This window comes from Dermacentor silvarum, chromosome 10 (genome assembly GCF_013339745.2).
Source record: "Dermacentor silvarum isolate Dsil-2018 chromosome 10, BIME_Dsil_1.4, whole genome shotgun sequence".
Classification (NCBI taxonomy): domain Eukaryota; kingdom Metazoa; phylum Arthropoda; class Arachnida; order Ixodida; family Ixodidae; genus Dermacentor; species Dermacentor silvarum.
This window is the reverse complement of record NC_051163.1, coordinates 20,811,245-20,833,593: the sequence shown is the minus strand read 5'-3', so window position 1 is coordinate 20,833,593 and position 22,349 is coordinate 20,811,245. Positions and strand designations below refer to the sequence as shown.

Below are 22,349 nucleotides of genomic sequence, written 5' to 3'. Positions count from 1 at the left end.
CTGGCATTGAGCCACTCGACGAAGCATAAAGGCTTCTTATTAACGAAAGAACAGCCCTTACTAGGGCTACCAAAATTTTGCCGGTGGGTTCGCAACAGCAAACCATCCCCTCCGTGACCTCTCAGATAAATAAGCAGTTCCATTTATGGCGTATTCCTTATAATAGAAGCTCAATTCTGATAAGCAACGTCCTGCACACATCGTGCTCGATTTAAGAAGTGGCATAGAAACACATTTAAATGCTGGCATATCTGAATTTAAACACTATTGTTAACCTTAATTATCGTTGGCGGGCTCAAAATGCTCATTCGGGCAGCCGCCGTCGAGTTTGACGCGCCCCATAGTGAAATAGCAGAAGTCAGAGCACGCTTTATGGCTCTGTTAGCAGTCTGCACTGGAAATCAGTCATGGCATAGCCAGTGCTGGTGAAATAGCAGTAGACAACACGAAAATGACAGCCACTGTTAGCAGCTTGCACGCCAAAGCACATTCATGTGGTTGCATTGTTTATTTTGTTATCTGGCTCTCACAAGTAATGCAAATAAGGGAACAAATATAAAACATCATTAGCTTAGTGAGGCCAAAATGCTCATTCAGGCAGCCACCGTCGAGTTTGACGCACCCCATAGTGAAATAGCAGTAGTCGGAGCACGCTTTATGGTTCTGTTAGCAGTCTGCACTGAAAATTGAAGTGTTGTCATAGCCAATTTTTTATTTATTAATCTGACTCGGGCAAGTAATGCGAATGCAAGCACAATTATTAACGTGATTAACTTTGCTAGCATTTTTTGTCATATTTACGTACCGGAAAAATACTCAGCAATGTTGAACGTGTTTTAGTGAGTCACTTTGTTCATTACAAGCCGTAGGCAAAGTGACGGACAGATTCAGACAGTGATATTAGTGAAGCAATAAATGGTGAAAGTTGCAAAAGCTCTCACAGCACTGCTTTGCTGGACTCCATTCACTAGAAAACTGCGTTTGTAATGATGAAAGCGTCAAGATAGGAAAAGAAAACCCCCTGCACAATGTTATATATGTGTACCACCGCATGTGACAGGCACTTCTACTCTGCCAACAACCGCGCTCGTCGCTCGCTCGCACCGTCTCTTATCTCCACACGACTCTGACCTTTATGCGCTGTGCATTCGCCGCTCAGTTTCTGTTGAAGCGTTAGACTGCACGTACCTTCGCCCGCTGCGGCGTATATGCGCTTGCTGCCGGCGTTTTGACAGTCGTTCTCTGCAGTCATTCAGTGTGATCTATTCATGTTTGTTTGTGCGCGCTCACACCACAGTTAGTAATAGTCGGGCCACATTTTCCAACGCACGCTACACATGCAATGCTGCCGGGATCGGCAGTGCAGCACTACAGGTGTGTCCCTTCGCACGCGCTGCCCACGGGCAGCGCTTCTCATCAACACCACCGTTTCACACGCGCCTTCTCGTGGTCATCGAGTCTCTCTTCATGTCGGTCTACTTACGCCGCAGCACACCTGCTTACTTAATCAGCTCATGTTTACTACAATTCATATTGCTACCAAGACCGCTCACCGTACTTCGTATGACATTGCTGTGTTGCTATCGCATTCATTGCTTCGCCCTTAGGGCGAAACTGTGACATTTTTTTTTATGTACATATTGGCTCTGTTGCTTCACTGTCATAGGAATTCTTTAGTAGCGACATATCATGACAAAGCGCAAAGCTGTGTTGTGGGAAAGCAAGTCGAGCGCTGGCAGCACAACTTTTCGCGCGATTGTGTCACAGCAGGCATTCTACAGCTGGCGCGTGCAGTGAGCGAAGAGTTCTAAGCCACACAGCGACGCGAATTCATGCCAAGCTGCCTTGTAACGGCACCAGTGTATCAGTCATAATTTTATATTAGCACTGAGGATGACTTTAAGGAAACAAACACTGCTCCCAAACGCCTGACCGTAACAATCCAATGACATTCGCTCAAGCAGCGCGTGTTAGTCACTGATTGTTAGCATTTGTGGAAAGCAATCAATCAACGGTGCTACACAACACTCGAACGACACTGCTAGACGCTCGGATATCTTATCACACTGCTGCCAACGATCGGTCGTTTGCACGCTGAGCTGGCAGCAACGAATCTTTGCGTTGGAGTTTGCTTCCACAAATCATTTCTGTTGAGAAACTCGCAGGTTGGTTTCATCCGCGCACGCTTTTCTCATTTATCCTGATAATGGTTTTGCTCTATCACTTCGCCACGTCCGACGAGAAACGCAGGGGCACAGTACACAAACACACCCGCCGCTCACAATAGGTACCAGACCTTGCCGAACTCTCCTCGTCGTAACTTCACTTAGGAGCAAAACAAAACACTATGGAACAAACACGCACGATGTTTGTTTGCAGCGGTATGTCGCCGAGGTATCCTGTTTCCAGACGAAGCGCAGCGCAGCGTCACCGATGTTCGCTGCAATCTTGCTTCGCCGGCTCACGGCTCAGAACAAACGCATGCGGCACAAATTGTGCATCGTAAGCTCACAATAATATTTCCGGCATGACAGACCACCACAAACAATTCAAATTCACTCTGACGAAGGGAGACGCACAGAGCTGACGCGACTCGGCCCAGTTCGAAGCGAGGGCGGCCATGTTAGGCATTTTCTCCGTCTGCGGGGACACCGGCCGTCCGGCTCATGACGTCACCTAAAGTGCGCGCCTATTGGTGGAGGCTCGTGTGCACCCGCCTTTGAGGGGCGAATGCCGCTGCCTTCTAAACTTGTATCCGACTATAATAAAGTTTTTCTGTCTGTCTGTCTGTCCGATGAGTGTGCTTTGTTGCCTTATAATGTCTTGGTGTAGCTTAATGTATACTTTGCGCTCGTCCCTACAGGGGTACAATTGTGGTGAAGGCGTTGGTGAGGCGAATTGATTTGTCGGGGGATGTTTGAAGTCTGGAGTATCAGATCGCAGGCACGCGGATTAGTTCTTTCATTCCCCAACATCCCCTTATGACCAGGAATCCAGACAATATCGACTTGTCGATGGAGACGTTATTGTAACTGTTTTGTAATACGTTTAGGTAAGTCGTCATATATGAGCTTTCTACATGATGACATCGAATCAATAAATATTCTGGGTGAAGTGATAAGTGTTTCTAGAAGATGTATCGCTGCTACTACCGCTTGTATAGCTCTGTTGTTGTAGTATCAGTGTTTGAAATTAACTGTGTATCACCCGAAGCGTGTGATCTACCACCGCTATAGCAGTGCCTTTGTCTTGGACGCTAGCATCTATCTGTATTGTACCCGCCGTGGTTGCTCAGTGACTATGGTGTTGGGCTGCTGAGCACGGGGTCGCGGGATCGAATCCCGGCCACGGCGGCCGCATTTCGATGGGGGCGAAATGCGAAAACACCCGTGTGCTTAGATTTAGGCGTACGTTAAAGAACCCCAGATGGTACAAATTTCCGGAGTCCCCCGCTACGGCGTGCCTCATAATCAGATCGTGGTTCTGGCACGTAAAACCCTATAATTTAATTCTTTTTTTTCTATCTGTATAGTACTAGGTGCCATGTGGGTTGTGCCCTGTGTGTCTTTAGAAGAATGTTACTATATGTGTCCGCCTAGCCTTATTAATCACAGGGTGAATGTGTCCGGGGAGCGGGGGAATAGGTAGGTGGAGGGGAAGTTTGGGGAATAGAAAGGAGGCAAAACAACGAATGCGGTAGTGAACACGGAATTTCTGCTCACCCGTTTATGCGGCCACTCCTTTGTCAAAGAAAGCATGACCCCAGTTGCATGTACAGCGGCACAGATCAGTTTGCTGCACGTTTCTACCGACAGCTACTGCCTGTACGTCTGTATTTTAAGCACAGAGATCTTCAAATAGTCTGTACTGTCTGTATTGTTTCGCTATGCAGCATCAATGCTTACGCCTAAGAAAATTATTAAAGAAGCCACGCTCGTGTTTTTTTTTTCTTGTTTTTCTTTCAAGGTTTGGGGCATCCACGTAGCCAGTCGTAACACTGACAGACTATGAGTGACACTGACGAGCCCACTTTAGCTCCAAATCGCAGCAGTATAGCAAAAAAAAAAAAAAAGAAAGAAAGAAAGGACATCTGCAGTTGTGTTTTGACAAGACAGCAGCGTTTACGCGCGGTGTGCGCGTGCCAGTGCTCGTGTTTTCTTAGGTTGCCATGGCAACGCCTATGTTTAGCATCTTGTTCAGCCGCTCAGCTTCAAGTCCTCGGGTTCAATACGTGATATGACGGCGGCACTTTGATGAAACAGCTAAATGAAAAAGAAGAAGAAAAAAAAAACGACTGCACACTCAGGAAGTTGCTTTTTTTCTTTTTCTTTCATTTTTCATAAAGAAACCTCAGCGAAGGCACGGGCGGTCTAAATCAAGTCGTGAAGCGTCGCCGTTGCGTCCCCGCATGAAACCACGTGACTCTATTGAGCCTCACGAGCGGCGGGATATCCATTCTTACGCTCATTCCGTGTCGCCGTGGCCGTCGCAGCTGTAGCTTGTGTGCGCCATAACTTATCCACTGACAGCGAGGTATACGTTGCATCTCAAAGCCAGGTTTGAGGGTTCAACAATGAGCATAACGTTTGAGTCAAGCAATATGGAGGCCATCAGTGATTGCCAGGTGCGCCTCTTCAGACGTTTCCGAAAGGTTCGTGCTTTGATTGTTCGCCTCTTTCTCTCTCCAGCAGCTTGTTACAGTTCGTACACGTTTTCGAGAAAAAGCGAAGGGTATACCAAGGTTAAAGGCATCCCGGGGCAAAAGGTGAACTTGATCAAAGAGTGTGTGCCGTTAGGACGACAGGCCCTGCAGTTGCGGATAGGCTAAGCCATGGACGTTGGAACATTACTCGTCATTGTTCGCGTTGTGCTGTTGACAGTCGCTGTGTCTGTTTTGTCCGAAGAAGACCGCGCATTTGTGGAGCAGCTACCGATAGATCCCGTCCACCGACGGCCTTACCTGCCTGTAAGATTTTACCGTGTATTGTGACGCTCTTTCGAAAACGACAGAACAACAACAACAACACGATCGAATTACGAACCTTCTGCTCTTCTTCATTCAGGTTTTGTTGGTTTCGATAGACCCTTTGCGGAAGGTCTGTCGAGGGTCAAGAAAGCTATTTTCAGTGCCATCTCAGACCCTCCATTTGATTCTGGTTCTTCAGGTTTGATGCTCCAAAGCAACATGTACGTGGGCTTTGATCGACGCTGTATTTGTCCTGCTTGCATTTCCTTTCACTTAGAAACTCTGTACTCGCTACTTTCCTGTCAAGAATGCCATGTCAAGCTGATAATGCGCATGCCGTTCGTGGCCTGGAAGTAACGGGCGCGCACCTTTAAAGAAAGGAAAGGCACACGAGATGGATGATTATTGTTTGGGGTTAAAATAAGCTTCAAGGGGCGCAAACCTTTTTCTTGGAGTTTGGATAGTGATTCATTTTGGCCACCTAACATTTATTTTTATGACGAGCACCTAAATCTAAGCACACTAGCGGTATTGAACTACGCCCTGACCGGAATTATTCCATCATGTCTGAGAATCAAACCTGCGACCGTGAGTTCAGTAGGACAACGAGCCACCTTTGTTAAAAATTAAATCCTGAAATTTTTAACGTGCCTTACGTGCCTCCCACTGCGGTTTGACAGGTTCATTGCCCCCTCTATTTTCACAATTCCTGTCAAGTTGCTCCACAGTGCACGGGAGCCAGTGGGAACCAGCACAACAGCTGTTGTTGCTAGAGCATTGACAAATTTCGCCTAGCGCTGCTACCGCTCCCTGCCAACTCTGTGTCCGCTCTTTGCTTCAGCATGACGCTTGATGAACGAAAGTTGAAGTAGCCCTAACTATGCCCCATAAACTGTGACCAACTACTGGGAAAGTGGCGCCCTCTAATGACACCCGCTTTCGGCGTCACTGGGCCGGATTTCAGAAGAATAGAGGAGGTTGTGCTAAGATGCTTTCCCAGTGCCGCTGGTCTATGAAGCATGCATCTTCATTGTGTTGGTTGATGCTTCTTTCGCGCGAAGTGAAACTTTAAATATTCGCTGGCCTTGTCTTTTCGCAACGCAGGCATCGGTAGGACCTGGGGGCTACTGCCAAAGCACAAGGCAATGTCGCCGTGGTTGGTGTTGCGTGAGACAGTACAAGCACGGTGCTTACACTTGCCAGAAGATGCTCGGAATCGGTCGCCGGTGCACTTCGCAATCGGAGATTAAGGCTGGAACGTACCTTAGGCGCTGTCCCTGCGTCAGCCATTGTAAGTGACATTCAGACTTAGCTATAGCACTGAATGAATTAATGTTTCTTTCATTTGTTAATTAATTTGCATTTTTGCAGAGTCGTAAACTACAAGGACTTCACAACTGGTACAGCACATGAAAGTTAAAGCAGGAGGATCAAAGAAATCCAAACAGAAGGAAATATACTATCAAACCAAATCAACTATACAAGGTCAAAATCTTACACATAATCATCTTGATGTTATATTCGTGACAATACAGGAGCAACACTTATGCTCACTATGTGCAACCATACAAAAGAAGTACATTCATATTAGTTCTGAGCAATAAGCAAGAGAGGTATAGTGATAATAATAGAAATCAGAAACTGCGCAACAGAATGATAATACATTGCTTGTTTGCAATGGATAAATGGATCAATTATTTATTTTTTCTTTATTCCTTCCTTTACCATTTTTACGTTACAAAACTGACAGTTTCGGCAAAAGGCGGTGACTTAGCCATTATGTGATCATAACTTCGCGATGACGATGAGACGGGAGAAGCTTACATGAAGCATTTTTGGTATACTTCAACGCCACGTTAAGTTATGTGGCACCTAAATATGTTAAGTTACATATCTAATGTACTACACGCTATGAAGAACCAGAGTGCGCAACCTTCGAAGAAATGCAACAGTGCACTTTCAACATGAGATGCACAGCGGCAGAGACTTGACATGTTATAAAAAAGATGAAAAATCACAGTAGAAGTCTCACCATTGCTTGCAAACGAAGCTACGGAAGATTTTCTGTAAACGCGTGACGTGATAAGATGGCTTCCAAGGCTGCAATTTTTCATGTTGGAGTGTAGATTTTTTTTTTTTCGGGGGGGGGGGGGGGGGGGGGGGGCACTATTCGATTCGATAACGAATCGAATAGTGCCCTATTGGACTCGATCTTCGAATCGAATAGTCACTATTCGTGAATGCGAATATTTTTCAAAAACTTTGCGAATATTTCAATACGTCAACTGCACCCAATTAAACATAAAATTGGAGCAAAAATACGGTAAATTTTTGCTCCCGCGGGCGTAATATAGACACAAAACATGAGAACTTGCGTGGCCGAACAGGCTACGTCGCTTAGGTAGCCATACTTCACAGGCTGTACAGCGATCATTCGCACTCTCTGAAGAGCCTTGTGCATGCGAAGAAACTATGTACTTGTTTGTTAATAATGCTCCATCTGTGATTTTAATAAACAACGCTTCATAACGTGCTACGTAATGGCGAAAACTTGCTAACTTTACGAATACTAGGATGTGAACATCGTTTCATAGTTATTGTGATAACCGCTGTTCATTATTCGAAAATTATTCGATATTCGATTCGCTTTTGGCACAATTTGCTGCGTGTTCGATTCGGTTTCAAAACTCACCATTCGCACAGCCCTATTTATTTCCCTGTTTCTTGAAACGGGGTTCGCGTGAACGCACTGTCAACCGCCAATTTTGCTGTGTACAGATGGCGCTCCCGCACGCTTGGTGTATCGACGCTTTTCTAGAGGAGAGTTTACAAGTTGGTCATAGCTACGGCATCGAACGAATTTCCGGCTTCAACAGATAAAAGGCTAAACACCTCCGTCCTTAATAAGAAAAAGAAACTTCTAAAATTAGTTGAAATACCCGCGCATTACGTAGTCCTCTTACTCGCTCCCGGCGTGCTTATTAAAGTACAATACACAAACTGACTTTATTTATCCAGTCTTTTCGAATATTGCACAGGCAAAGTGCGTAAACGCATGCCAGTTGCAAAAGTAGTCATCATGCTAACTTCCAGCTGTGCTATAAATGTTGGTAATGATGTGTGCCGAATGTTTCTAGTGTAGGTTAATTAGTGGCTTTTGAAGTAATGACTAAACACAGTTTTTTTTCCTCTAAAGGCGTAATGCGAAACACGGTTTCTTTCCGCGCTAACCCGACGGCACTAAACGGCACTCTATGATTGACATTGCATGGGAAGTGTCGGGGGGGGGGGGGGGGGGGCACGCTAGGGGTTGTATATGGTGAATGTTTAAACTGTGTAGATAATCAGTTACTACCTTTGTAGAAAATTACTTATGTTGTGAGCACTGGAGAGCGTTATAAACGTGTTTTACAACCCACGTATAAAGCTTGCTCAGCGTCGTGAAAGGACTAAACGTGGTAGAGAGTTTACATTCGGAGATAATATGGGGCATATTGATGATGTGCGGGGCATATCTTCGAGCGAGATTTAATTATGGCATTTGCAAAAATTACTTATTGAAGGACTCGAAAGCTTTGCATAGGTAGTATACACGATGTTACCTAATGTTCTGGGAGAAATGAATGCGGTATCAAGCTCACATTTAGTCGAAAGGGTAGGAGGCATGTTAGAAGTAATACTTGACTAAAGTTTGAAGTTTGTAGGCTAATTATAATTTTTGCAGGTAATTATTGAGTACTTGCTTTTTCTCCTAATTCCACGCCGTAATGCAAATCGCGTAAAAGGTTTTACTGGTGTCCTTGGCTAATTGAGCGTGTCACTTAGTGTATATTTGGTGAAAATAGGGGGACGGATGACAGATGATGTGCAGAAGTGGGAATGGTTTTGGCATTTACAGTACATTGGCCAGAGCCTTATAAATGTTCTTATATAGTATAACTAGCTATGTAGAAGGTTTGCCCGTCGTCTTGGCAGAACTGTATCTGACACCGAGTTCAAATTAGGCTGTAATGAGTGCGTATTATGATTGATCTGCTTGTAAATTGTACGCTGAAGTTGTACGCTGATCATGGCCTTTACTGTAAAAGTATGTATTTAAGTGAAAGAAAGCATTATACGATGTTATCATAGCTGTTATTCGCATTGTTTCCAAGTTTTCTGCGATAACCAAATGTGGAACCAAACTTGGAGATTTCTGGAAATAAGGGCCATGTTATATATCAATTACCGGTAAGGTTCGAGGTATATGGCACAATTACAGTAATTGCATTGTCTGATTTGTGTACTCGTGATCTTGTGCTTTGTACGCGTGCTTGAGAGACCGCGTTGAGTGTTTGGCCATTTTTCTGAGAGAATACCTGAGAGCGGTGCCATCTTCACGTTTGCTGAAAATGAGGCACATTATACTTTATGTGTAAGAAAAGTTAACGTGCATTCGTTAGCCATGTTTTCCACGGTGAATTATCTGCAGTACGACTAGAGAAGGTTATACAAGCTTCATAGGCATGTTTGCCTGAAGTCCAAGGGAAAACGAGCTGTAATATACAGAATATAAATATCCGTTAAACGGGAGCTATGTTGCGGTTCACATGCAAGCAAAGCTTTTAATGGTGTGTGGCTTAATTCACAAGTACTCGAAGTAAAAGAAAGAAACGAATTCAACTGCTCAAAAGAAACAGCTTCGCTACGAAATGGGCTGTGATTCTGCTAAATCGATCGAGTAGGCTTGCGTTTCTTTTATCTTCTTTGTTGTTGTTCTCTGAGGAACTGCATCTGGGTCTTAATTTTTAAAACATTCATGGTCGTGTAAGTGTTGAATTCCACTATCGGAGGAGGAAGTATGACGTCTGTCAAGATCACGCTTGTACGCCAAGTTATACTTACGCCATATGCACCAGCATTCATGACATCTTGGCCACGTTTGCTCAAGTTTTTATCTTCCTCTACATTTGCAGTGCGCTGCCGTGGAACACGTGATCTGAAGCTGTGTGTGCCGAAGAAGTGGTGGCCCGGCGTTTCACCGTATTAAACCTTGCCAAGCTTGTTCCCGTGCCCGCCAATCTCGATGCTGTCATAAAAAAAAAGAATCACTACCTCCAAAAAACACGTACTCGCTTATCACTACACATAAGGCTCAGAATTGCAATAGTTTACCGGCTTTGTTGCGCAATTCGAATTATATGAGCTCGTAATTATAAGGGTACCGCAACCATTATACAACGAATTTAGCAGCTTTCCTTGCAATAGTAGCAGTGAGTAGAAAGAACGTCGTGTTACACGCTAGAGAACCTTCCAGCATGCAGGCAGGTGGCAGTACACGAAGATCTAAGAGTTAAACGCTTCATGGAGAGAGCTCGCATTCACCAATCAGATGTGTCATGTGGTGGCAGAGTAGCCACAAACGCACCCGCCGTGTCTAAGGCGTTACCCTGCTAAGCACGAGGACGGGAGTTCGACTCCTGACCACGGCGGCCGCATTTCGAAGGGGGCGAAACGCAAAAAAAAAAAAAATAAAGACGCCCTTATGCTTTGATTTAGGTACATGTAAAAAAAAAGCATAAAACAGGTGGTCAAAATAAATCGGAAGTCCTCCACTATGACGTGCCTCGTAATCACTTTGTAGTTCTGGCAAATAGAACCCGAGATTATAAACAGACGAACGTGAGAACGCAGTTGTCAGATTAGAGTTTTGTAACAGGCGTATTATTGTAGGTGATAACCTAATAATGTACAGACAAATGCAAACATCGATGCCCAACTCGGGGAACTTGAAGAAATACGTCAGTCAAATACATTGCCTCCTTCTCGTCAGGTCAGAGCTGACGCGAACATCTTACAGTATCAGCGCCTGTCGGGAACTATTTCTCGCAGAGCTGAGGTCCGGAGGGCAGATGCGGTGTAGTTTTTTCGGCCTAGCTGGTAAATACTTCTTAGGTTGTTGCCGAGCGTAAGGAGCAGTCAGGTGCGATGTATTGTGTGCGCACGCCTACAGTACGGCGCGTGATAGAACGTTTAAATGCCGTCAGGTGCATTAATTGATATAATCTAAACTTCGTGGCTTTGGCTTCCAATATTCTTCTGGTTTCTCATTTTATGCTAACCTGGCATCTTAAATTTTATGTGGAGCAAAAAAAAATTACCATCATTCAGCCACATGTCTTTTTTTGTGTTTTCTGTCAGAAGGTTTTTCAGATGGAATAAACGGGTCTATCAAATGTAAAATATAATCAACCATGCATATTAGTTGTGACTGCACAAATTTTCTTTTTGGTTAACTTGCGCACTCACAATTACGTGATAGAATCAATTAGTTGTGACTATATAAGGTTCTGCGTTTTCAGATAAGCCCAAAAAACTCCGAAACACTCTCCGCGGTAACATTTTTTACCGAATTCGAATTTATTCGAAAAACTCTAATATTTAGGGCACGTAGCCTTGAAATACTCGTGAGTGTATTTTGTTCCTCGGACTTGCCCACATGCGCTTCGCCGCGAACACCGCAATGCATGACATCTTCAAGAAAAAGAAAGCCACACGCCAAAGTGCAACAAAATGGACTGGACGAACAAAAACACAATCAAAGCAAGTTTCCTTGCTAAGAAAATGTTAACTTAGCGCAAGTATACGGGAATGAAGAAGGAGTACACAGACCAGAGTGCTACTCCTCCAGGCTACACTCTCCCATAAAACTTTGGTTGGGGCTAGTTGGTACGTAGTATTTTGAGGTGAAAAAAATTCAGCGCGAACACCGAGGACAAACCACAAAGAATAGACTGGCTTGTCTTGTCTCCTCTTTGTGTTCTGCGCTCAGTGTTCGCGCTGAATATTTTTCACCTTAAAATACACTCTCCCATTCCGCGGCGCCGCACACACGCTGCACTTTGTCAGAAAACACGATGAAAATGCGCAGACCTCTCCAGGAACTCTAAAGCAGCCCCACAAACGCCTACGGCATTCGTTACAGACTCTTTCCCCACCACACCCTTTCCTCTGCACCACCCAAGTACACACCCTCAGGGCCGTTCAGCCCAACACTTTGATCACTCCAGCAGGCCTGTACCTTTATCGTTACAGCTCCGACCTCTCGTGTGCCAGCTACCCCTCTATGCGCGCAAGTGTAGAAGACATTCTCTTCTCTAGCCCCGCGGCCTACAATCCACTCTCTACCCTAACCCCCCACGTCCCTACTGGCAGGTGTGGTTGGCGTCCACGGCCTTCGCCGACCAGCTGGCCATGGTCCCTCTGGCGGAGTAATATCTATAGGTCTTAGTCTGACCTGGAATAAAGTCTTCTCTCTCTCTCTCCCCCTCTCTCCCGCTCTCTCTCGCCTGCTATATTTTTATGGTGCACTCCCGGACCTCTCCTGGCCCAGCGCAGTATATATATATATATATATATATATATATATATATATATATATAGCAAGTCTACCCGGTCTGTGCTTGCTGTGCGCCTGAACGCTTTCTCTCTCTATAATGAGCTTTGCTGAGGAATTTGTATGCTTGACATTGTTGAAGAGGAAAAGCGATCTGAGGCGGTTGGTTTTTATTATTGCGATAGCAATTATATGGACACTCCAAAGCAGATTTCTGCCGTCGGCGTCGCCGTCGCCGTCGCCGTCGCCGTGAGGTTCCGTATGACGTCAATGGAGATGAAATCGTCGCCACGCGCCGCCGAACGCTGTATGTGCGACTGAAAGGGCGCGAGGGACGCGCGCTTTCACGGGGAGTGAACCCACGGCAGAGAACAAACACGCGTTCTGCGCCGTGCTCCCTTAAGGGCTGCAGAAGTAGGTGTCTCTTTCCTCCGTTACAATAGATGTAGAGCGAACGCGCCTTCTTCCGACGCGCGAAAGGCCGTGGGGGGGGGGGGGGGGGGGGGGGGGCGACGTTTAGCTGCGGCACCAAGTGCCTATTTATATCAGAGGCTCCGGCAACAGTCACCAACGCCGCACGTATTTTGTGCGAACGCGAGCAAAACGCCGACGGCGTCGACAACAGTTCTACGTGTTGCCGGTGCTGCTGCATGTCCAAGTTTATACATCTGATAAAGCTACTATCATTACTCCGTATAGCTATCTAGAAATTTGCTATCGAAATTGATGCTTCACGTTTCAGGTGAAACTGCGACCACTTTTTTTAGCAAGTACTACTACCCAGTGGTTCAAGAGTGTAACCGTACTGTCCAGAGGAACATTGCTAGTCAACAGCAGTAAGCAGCGATTCATTCTGGTCATCATCACCAACCTATATTTATGTAACCTGCAGGACGAAGGCCTCTCCCTGCGATCTCCAATTACCCATGTCTTGCGCTAGATGATTCCAACTTGCGCCTGCGAATTTCTTCATCAATCCACCTAGTTTTCGGCCGTCCTCGACTGCGCTTCCCGTCTCTTGGCACGCATTCTGCGACTCTGATGGTCCACAGGTTATCTACCCTATGCATTACATGGCCTGCCCAGCTGCACTTCTTCTGCTTATAGTCAACTAGAATATCGGCTATCTCCGTTTGTTCTCTGATCCACACCGCTCTCTTCCTGTCTCTTAACGTTAGGCTTAACATTTTTCGTTTCAGTGCGGTCCTTAACTTGTTCTCGAGCTTCTTTGTTAACCTCCAAGTTTCTGCCCCATATGTTAGTAGCGGTAGAATGCAATGATTGTACATTTTTCTTTTCCACGACAGTAGTAATCTTCCAGTCAGGATTTGGTAGTGCCTGCCGTATGCACTCCAGCCCAATTTTATTCTTCTATAAATTTCTTTCTCATGATCAGGGTCCCCTGTGAGTAATTGACCTAGAAAACGTACTCTTTCACAGACTCTAGAGGCTGACTGGCGATCCTGAATTCTTGTTCCCTTGCCAGGCTATTGAGCATTATCTTTGCCTTCTGCATATTAATCTTCAACCCCACTCTTACTTTATCGGTTAAGGTCCTCAATCATTTGCTGTAATTCGTCCCCATTGTTGCTGAATAGGACAACGTCATCTGCAAACCGAAGGTTGCCGAGATATTCGCCGTTGATTCTCACTCCTAAACCTTCCCAGTCTAAGAGCTTGAATACTTCTTATAAGCATGCAGTGAATAGCATTGGAGAGATTGTGTCTCCTTGCCTGACCCCTTTCTTGATAGATAACACTTCCTACTTTTCTTGTGGAGAACCAAGGTTGCTGTGCAATCCTTGTAGATATTTGCCAATATATTCACGTATGCATCCTGTACTCCTTGGTTGCGTAATGCCTCTATGACTGCTGCTATCTCTACTGAATCAAATGCTTTTTCATAATCTATGAAAGCCATATAGAGAGGTTGATTGTACTCCACAGATTTCTCTATAACCTGGTCGATGACATGCATATGATCCATCGTAGAATATCCCTTCCTGAAGCCAGTTTCTTGGTTGGCTGAAGTCCAGTGTTGCCCTGGTAAAATATTCACCAATTACCTTGGTGAATATTTTATACAACACTGAAAGCATAATAATGGGTCTATAATTCTTCAATTCTTTAACGTCTTCCTTCTTATGGATGAGTATAATGTTGGCATTCTTCCAGCTTTCTGGCACACTTGAAGTCGTGAGGCATTGCGTATAAAGGGCCGCAAGCTTTTCAAGTATGATATCTCCTCCATCATTGATTAAATCGGCAGTTATTCCAGCTTCTCCAGCAGCTTTTCCCCTATTCGTGTCCTTCAAGGCCCTTCTAACTTCATCGCTAGTTATAAAAGGGGCCTCTATCCTGTTCATCACTACTTCGAATGAAAGTAGCTTGGCTGCTATGAGTACTGTACAGGTACTGTGCTTTTACTGTCATCAAAATTGTTGCTCATGATATTGCCCTGCTTATCTCTCAGTGCATACATTTTGCCTTCTCCTATGCCTAGTTTTCTTCTCACTGATTTCATGCTGCGTCCATATTTTACTGCTTCCTCAATCTTTTCCTCAAGCTTCCTCAAGCTTCCTCAATCTTTTTATAATATCGGATATCCCTTACTTTCTTCTTGTTGATCAGTTTCAACAGTTCAGCGAATTCTATCTGATCTCTCGAGTTTGACACTTTCATGTTTTGTCGTTTCTTTATTAGGTCCTTTGTTACTTGGGAGAGCTTACCTACTGGTTGCCTTGGTGCTTTACCTCCCACTTCAATTGCTGCTTCTGAGATCAAACTAGTTACGGTTTCATTCATTACCTCTATATTGTCTTCATCTTCCTGTTCTAAAGCTGCATAATTGTTTGCGAGCACCAGCCTGAATTGGTCTGTTTTTACGCTTACTGCGTCTAGGTTGGCCTGTTTCTTCATGACTAACTTTATTCTTTCTCTCTTCAAATTGAGAGAAATCCTAGACCTCACTAGCCTATGGTCACTGCACTTGACCCTACCTAACACTTCTACATCCTGCACTATGCTGGGATCGGCAGAGAGCATGACATATATTTCATTCCGTGTTTTCTCATTAGGGCTTTTCCAGGTCCACTTCCTGTTGCTGCGCTTCCTGAAGAATGCATTCATTATTCGGAGCCTATTCCTTTCCGCGAATTCTACCAACATCTCTCCTCTTGCATTCCTAGAATCGATGCCATAGTTACCAATTGCTTGCTGGCCAACCTGCTTTTTCCCCACTTTTGCATTGAAGTCGCCCATGGCTACAGTATACTGAGTTTGCACCTTTTTCATTGCTAATTCAACATCTTCATAAAACTGCTCTATTTCTTCATCATCGTGACTGGAGGTTGGGGCGTAGGCTTGTACAACCTTCATTTTGTATCTCCCATTCAGCTTTATTATGTTCCTTTACGACTGCTACCCTCTTATTAATGCTGTAGAATTCATCAATGTTACCCGCTATGTTGTTATGGACTAGAAGGCTACCCCGGATTCTCTCTTATCTGGAAGACCTCTGTAGCAGAGGACGTGGTTGTTAGTCAGCACTGTGTAAGCCTCACCAGTTCGTCTAACCCCCCTCACTAAGGCAAATAATATCCCAGGCAATGCCTGATAATTCCTCAAATAGTCCTGCTAAGCTAGCCTCACTCGAGAGGGTGCGCGTGTTGAACGTTGCCAGGTTCAGTTTCTGTTGGCAGCCTGTCCGGACCCAGAGATTCTTTGCACCCTCTGCCGCGTCGAAGGTCTGACCACCGCCTTGGTCAGGTGCTCCGCAGCCGCTGGGAACTGAGGGCCATGGGTAAACTGTAGGAGTCATTAGGGAGGTAGCGGCCAAATACTGCACCAGGGAGGCCAATTCCTGTTCTGGTGAGGGAGTGACTTTGTCGAAGCTTAGTGGGCCTTCCTAATTTGGTTGCACCTTGACTAGTATAGCGCCACTAGCTCTTGGCGATGTTTTTTTTTTTTTTGCCGGTGTCAGGCGCCACTCCATGCCTGAAACTAGTGGACTGGAGGAGGATTCGGACTTACGAGCTTCAGATTACTATAAAAAAACGAACAGAACATTGCCCTAAATAAATGGTCATTGAAATATCGCATGCGGCACAAACGCCATGAAATGACTGTTCGTACTCTACACCCGTTATTAACGCACGTGATAGTGCCACTGAGCGCCTCGTTGACTTCATGGATGTACTATCAGACTCGCTCTCACTTTGCGGTCAAAACTCTAGCGTGCGACTCACGCATTAAAGAAGAAAAAAAAACTTGCTCAAATTACGCGTTCAAGACTACAAGAAGATTCGCGCTTAGCCACGCCACCGCAGTCGCGATGCTGTTCTCACCGTTTGCATTTGTACAGGTGCTGGTGACTGGGCTTGGTCTGCTGACCCCTACAACATGGACTGGGCTCTCCATCACACAAGAAGGAAGGAGTGCTGATGCATCGACTGGAAATGCCGCGAATGCAGCGGAAGAGTGCGTCCTATCTACGGGCTGGCAGCAACCATCGCCACCGCAATCCCTCGTCTGGCAACATGGAACTTTGCCAGTTGATCTGCCAAATATTGACCCTTTTCGTGGCGATCCCGTGGGCGCTGCCATGTTTGATCCCGTGGTGACGCGTCCATCGCTTGCCTCAACTGCCTCCGTTGCCTGCTTGTTTACAATGGAAGTGTATGACGCCGGCGCGGCTTAGAAAGCTTCTGTTTTGGGAGATATCGTAGACGGTAGCTCGGTGGACGACACGAAGCTTTGACCACAGCTTCAGAGAACATGTAAAAGCGCTTTCGAAGCTCATTAAGCTTTGTCCTAACGGCGCGAGCAGCGTATAAGGTGCTTGTTCTAAAAGCGGGGCTAAATATGTATTTCAATCTATCCAAACATTCCGCTCATGAATTGAATCAGGATTAGTGTGTTTTGCTCTTTGTTCTTTATTTGGCAAATATTTTGAAGCAGCGGCTTGTCAGTTTCTGACTCAGTGAAGTTCCTCGGTGCAGTCACTATCTGATTATTTTCTGCCTAAACGCTCGCGGATGTGCTCAGTTCCGAGAGATTTGTTCTTGCTGCGCGCAAGGCTTGGAACTTAGCTGTTTTGTACATTGTAATACCTTGTAGCAACTATATATTACCGCTAGTAACTCGCTTACTCTTGTGAACCGTCACAAAACATTCAGCTTCGACCATTCGTGCGCCATCGGTGTAGTCCGTCATTTATTGTGCGTATATAGTGTGAATATATTGAAGTGTGCGCCCATTGGCTTATTCTTGATACGACGGCGATAGAGTGGGCGTAAGTTTTCCTGCCATTTGGGATAGATGCGTATAAATAACGTGCGCGAAGCTTACTATGACAGGAAGCGGCGCTACTCCCTTTGTCATTGTTTAACGAGTGGTACTCACTCTTGCCGACGTTCTGTTGCTGAAGCCCTTTCTTTGAAGGTTAGCGATAAAATGCTGGCGGATGAGCAAATTTCTTTATCCTCGAGGAAAGCCGTACATCTCGAAGTGCCGGTAACACGTTCGGACGGTTGCAGCAGCGGTCCGCGAACTTGGCCACACAGATTCATTCCATTCTTTAACATTCCAGTCCCTATTTTTGCAGCCAACTACTGCACACGTCTTCAATCCACATGATTCAATCTAGCATGATTAGAGCACAGTGCGTTAGCGAAAACTCAGTTGCATTTCTGAGAGCTGATCGCACAGAAGCAAGGTAAAAGCGGTAATGGTTTCGTATTCGTGCGCGGTTGCTGAGGAGACGTATGGCGCGCCGCCGTAAGCGCCTCTAAAACAAACTGCTCCGCGAAAAGGGTCAATAAGGGGCGTCAGCTTCTTCGACCCATCGGGCCATGCCACCGCAGTCGCAATGCTGTTCTCACCGTTTGCATTTGTACAGGTTAGATATCACGATTCCTATACTTTTCGCGACGACAATGTCTGACTTGTTGTGGTGTCGTGGCCAGCTGATTGTTGCAAGCGTTTTCGAACAGTTGCGATGTGCAGTCGATTGCAAAATTTTAGAGACCACGGGAGCGGCGACTAAACTGCATTGCTGCGCCTTCTGACGGCCAGGGAAGTCAAGCCCAGTAATGTTTATGTAGCTGTCTCTGCACCCAGCGAGTCTAAATATTGAACCTAGAACATTATTAGTATCACAAAATGTCTTTATGCTATTAACAAGGACTGCTGTTGTGATTGCAATGAGCAGAATTCTTTTCAAGTTATGCCTTATGTTCTTGTGCAGAAAGAATGCACGGTACTGCAAGGCGCTCTTCAAAGGAACCACTGCACTTGTGGAACGTTCCACAGCGCTCTACATATGATGGTAAGGCCTCTAGCTTGTGTTAAAGTGCTTGAACCAATTTGCTTCTAAAACAATTTAACATTGCATATTTTTCCATAACTATTTTTTAAATCTTTGTCCATCATTCACTAATACATTCTGTGTTACCAATTTAATGAACAAAATCAAACATTCCCACCAAGCAATACGAATCATGTGTCATGTAGCTGCCACCTGGGCAAATCTTTAAAGGCTTGTTGGACATATGTGACTTAATTTGCTCACAAACCCAACAAGCGTCATTGCGTAAGGGGCCAGCTGCGCAAAAAAATTACTAGGATGGCTGCACGGAGTCAGTGTAGTCTGAGTGGTCATCCGAAAGTTGTTGCTTATGCTACCATGGATATGCTCAGTGTCTGTTTACATATTTCAACACTTTGAGTAAATGAATACAACCTACATACTCACTACATGTTCTTACATTTAATGGCAGCTTTTCTTTGCTACAAGCAGTTGGGCATAGCTGACTGAGCTTTTTAAGTTTGATCTTGATCTTAGCCCAAAAGGCGTAGAACTTATGACTCCAAGGCTAAGTTCATGTTATAATGCAGAAAGCAGCAGCTCAAGACTATGTTGTAGACTCTTCTACAACACGCACATTTTGTCAATGTCCTCATTGTATTTAAAACTGCAGTTTATTGCTTCTATTTTGGTGACGTAGCAGACGAAGCTCAGAGCGACTTGCCAGGTTTCCGGCCTTCTCTAAGTCGGATGACAACACCAAGCTCAGGTAAGGTGTGCATGGCTGGGGAAATCAGCTCCAATACTATATTTCTGTTGTTTTTAAAGGGCATTACGAATGTAGGCACCAGCCACAAGAGCAGGAACATTTAGGTTGGTTCAGTGCATCATGTTCTAGTATCATGGCATGCCCATTTATTCCCTTTGTTGTATCAACACTTGTCTTTACAAATAGGGTTGGAGAGACACCAACGAACCAGCACCCATGCCTGCTCGCCTCTTATGGATGCCTCTCGGCCAAGAAAGGAGTTCGCACAATCAGGTAAGACTAAGCATATTGATTGCACTCCTGTTACTTATCTTACCATAACATGCAGGTCGTAGAGCGCTTACAGAAGCATCATATGGGCTGAGCAGAGCTTCATTTCCCACTGCTGATGTACTGTCTAGTAAGTGCATATTACTTTTAGTTGACATTACGTGATAGAGTGCTACGTTTGGCCATGCTCTTTCATACAATAGGGCATGGCTACGTGTGTAGCTTTCTGGTACAGTAGAGAGTAGATTCCGTTGCAATTTAAATAGTCAATACTGCTGAGTGAAGCTTGCAAAGTGTGTTTATATTCATAATATAACCTTGTTACGCAATTCATGGACATCTCATTGGAGAAGGATCCCGTGCAGAAAATTCACTCCCGATTAAATAACTTGCTGCACCTACCTCAAGGCCCACAAGCAGACCAGTTTCAACCATGCATGGGCCATCTGGTAAGCACAAGAACTACATTCTACTAGACTGCTGTTCAAATTTGAGAGATATGTTCTGCTGCTACCTATTCTGCATGTGCACAATTCATGCCTGGATTCCTTTGGGCTTTTTGAACATAATGGTTAGCATCTAAGAGCACAGTTGAGTGCGACACCCTGGACAAAGCTTGAGATTTTTGTGCACATGGATTTTTGCTGTTGATGTGAAATAGACGAGAAACTATGAGTATATAATGAGTGCATCATCTGAGTTATCATTGTCAGCTTGCCTTGTCTACTACAGGTGGATCGCCTCTTCTACACATCTCCAATTGACTGTATGCTCCATCTGCCAAACCTAACCTATGCCTGTGGATTTCTTAACTGCCATTACTCTGTCTGCATAATCCTCTGCTGCCCTCAACCGCCTACTCTTGCTTTTATAGATTACCATTATCTGATCTACCTATAACATACGTGGGACAACCTGCCCAGTTTCCCTTCCCCTAAATCTAAACTAGAATATCATTTGCATACCTTCTTACCTTACCTAATAGTTACACGTAATTTTTGTTGCATTGCTCATTGCATGGTTGTTGGCTTCTTTTCAAGTTACTTAGTTGCCAAAGTTCTAACTCCATAGGCTAATGTTAGCAGAATATATTACATATGTTTCTTTTCAAAGATGATAGTAAGCTGCAGATTGTTTATGATTACATTTTTATGAAATAATTTTTCTTCCCTCAATCTTTGTAGATTTTGAACACCAGGTCTTCAAGACCTTGCAAACAATTTTAATGAGAGTTGAACACCAAGGGTGCCAACTTGATGCCATTACACGGCAGCTGTGCAGTGGCCCTTCGCCAGTTGGCCCCGCAAGGGATGTGATACAAAACCATTTGAGAACGTCGAGGCATTTGAAGAATTTGATGCCGAGATTTCTGCGAATGAAACAATGAGGACGCGCCTGGTCTGATATTTTTTTTTCTTTTCTGTACCTGCTGTATCAAATGTACTTGTGTATATGAAACTGACACTAAAGTGCATGTTTTACAGATGCAGCAATTTCGTGGTCTAGGCGGCAGCAGCATTGGACCCGCAACACGGCGCATTTTAGGAATCTTACTAAGCCAAGAAGTGGCCGTGCAGTATAGTTGGCTTGGCATGAAGGGAAAAAAAGATTTTTCTGCATTGCAAGTGGCTGACACAATCACAAGTAAGGCATTGGCTGCTTGAATGTTTATATTGCAGACAAAAAGAAACTTGGTAGAACCATTTCCTTTATCACTTCAAAAGTCAAAACTCGTACTGGTTTACAAACTTCATAAATTTGTCAAGCTGAGGAGCGTTAAATCAGCTCAGCCAAGTATTGTACTTGAGAAAGTTAAAATAGCCAATGTGCAACTTCCTGTTTGTACACCATAAGAGTATCTTCATCAAATGATTATGGATACTGGGTTTAATGTTTTGCTTTGGGCTTGTATACACACAACGTTGCATAAGTAATCTCCAATGCATCTTTCAGGGGCTGTAATGCAAAACTTTTCTACATCAAAACGACGTGATGTAGAGAACGTAATAAAGGGGTGGCTGCGCCACTCTGGCGAAAAACTGCGCAAACAGCAGGCCAAGGCTGACACACCTGAAGGTGAGTTTTGTGTTTAGATTATCATGAAAAATACTTGAAACAATATTGTCTAGCGTGAGTGCTTAACATTTGAAGGTTAATTACTGTTGTCGTGCTTATGGACTTGATCCTCATATGACAATTCAGATACAGGGGCCTCCTGTTTAAAAAGTTGCACCTCGCTGTTTTCAGAACTGTCATTATTAAGTGCTCATCATCACAATATATGACTTTCTTCTAGGCTCACTGGATGTGCACTCGGATTTTTCGGATTAGGTGCTTCAAAGTTCGAGTACAGAGCCCAAATATTGGTGGCCTTGGCGAGGGCCACCACAGTTAGTCATAATGAAGTCTAGTCATTGGGAAACTTGTTTGTACTATTTGCTTTATAGCAGGTACCATGACCATTACCCTTATGCATTACCTGCTACTGACACTTTTTATAACAAAGTAGATCCATTTTGTTGATACAGAAAAACCGTCATTTTCTTGCAGGTTAAATTTCATCCATGATTCAAAAGGGAGAATCCACATTATTTTGGCACCGTGCTCATGGCACCTTTCAACCTTGAGTCGTGCGATAGATGAAACTGGCCAATTCAGTTTA

At 44.7% G+C, this 22,349-nt stretch overlaps 2 protein-coding genes across 2 annotated transcripts; both read left to right on the top strand.

The window, feature by feature from the left end:
- Window positions 1-4,729: 4,729 nt before the first annotated feature.
- Window positions 4,730-10,481, top strand: LOC119466076 (uncharacterized). The gene is made up of 3 exons (XM_037726562.2): window positions 4,730-4,966; window positions 6,071-6,257; window positions 9,922-10,481. The coding sequence occupies exons 1-3, from the start codon at window positions 4,832-4,834 to the stop codon at window positions 9,993-9,995; spliced, it is 396 nt and encodes a 131-aa protein (XP_037582490.1). The 5' UTR covers window positions 4,730-4,831; the 3' UTR covers window positions 9,996-10,481.
- A 7,153-nt stretch (window positions 10,482-17,634) lies between these two features.
- LOC119431373 (uncharacterized) lies at window positions 17,635-22,048 on the top strand. The gene is made up of 11 exons (XM_037698858.2): window positions 17,635-18,240; window positions 18,589-18,669; window positions 19,352-19,417; window positions 19,477-19,521; window positions 19,604-19,690; window positions 19,746-19,817; window positions 20,083-20,136; window positions 20,961-21,085; window positions 21,172-21,331; window positions 21,641-21,763; window positions 21,984-22,048. The coding sequence occupies exons 2-11, from the start codon at window positions 18,594-18,596 to the stop codon at window positions 22,016-22,018; spliced, it is 843 nt and encodes a 280-aa protein (XP_037554786.2). The 5' UTR covers window positions 17,635-18,240; window positions 18,589-18,593; the 3' UTR covers window positions 22,019-22,048.
- Window positions 22,049-22,349: the final 301 nt, after the last annotated feature.

What these genes read in the sequence shown, in the direction of transcription:
- LOC119466076 (XM_037726562.2), top strand. Translation starts at nt 4,832, where the DNA reads ATGGACGTTGGAACATTACTCGTCATTGTTCGCGTTGTGCTGTTGACA. An exon ending in ACCGACGGCCTTACCTGCCT is followed by an intron (nt 4,967 to 6,070) that starts GTAAGATTTTAC and finishes TTCGCAACGCAG; the next exon opens with GCATCGGTAGGACCTGGGGG. An exon ending in CTGTCCCTGCGTCAGCCATT is followed by an intron (nt 6,258 to 9,921) that starts GTAAGTGACATT and finishes CTACATTTGCAG; the next exon opens with TGCGCTGCCGTGGAACACGT.
- LOC119431373 (XM_037698858.2), top strand. Translation starts at nt 18,594, where the DNA reads ATGCACGGTACTGCAAGGCGCTCTTCAAAGGAACCACTGCACTTGTGG. An exon ending in GATGACAACACCAAGCTCAG is followed by an intron (nt 19,418 to 19,476) that starts GTAAGGTGTGCA and finishes TTGTTTTTAAAG; the next exon opens with GGCATTACGAATGTAGGCAC. An exon ending in AAAGGAGTTCGCACAATCAG is followed by an intron (nt 19,691 to 19,745) that starts GTAAGACTAAGC and finishes CATAACATGCAG; the next exon opens with GTCGTAGAGCGCTTACAGAA.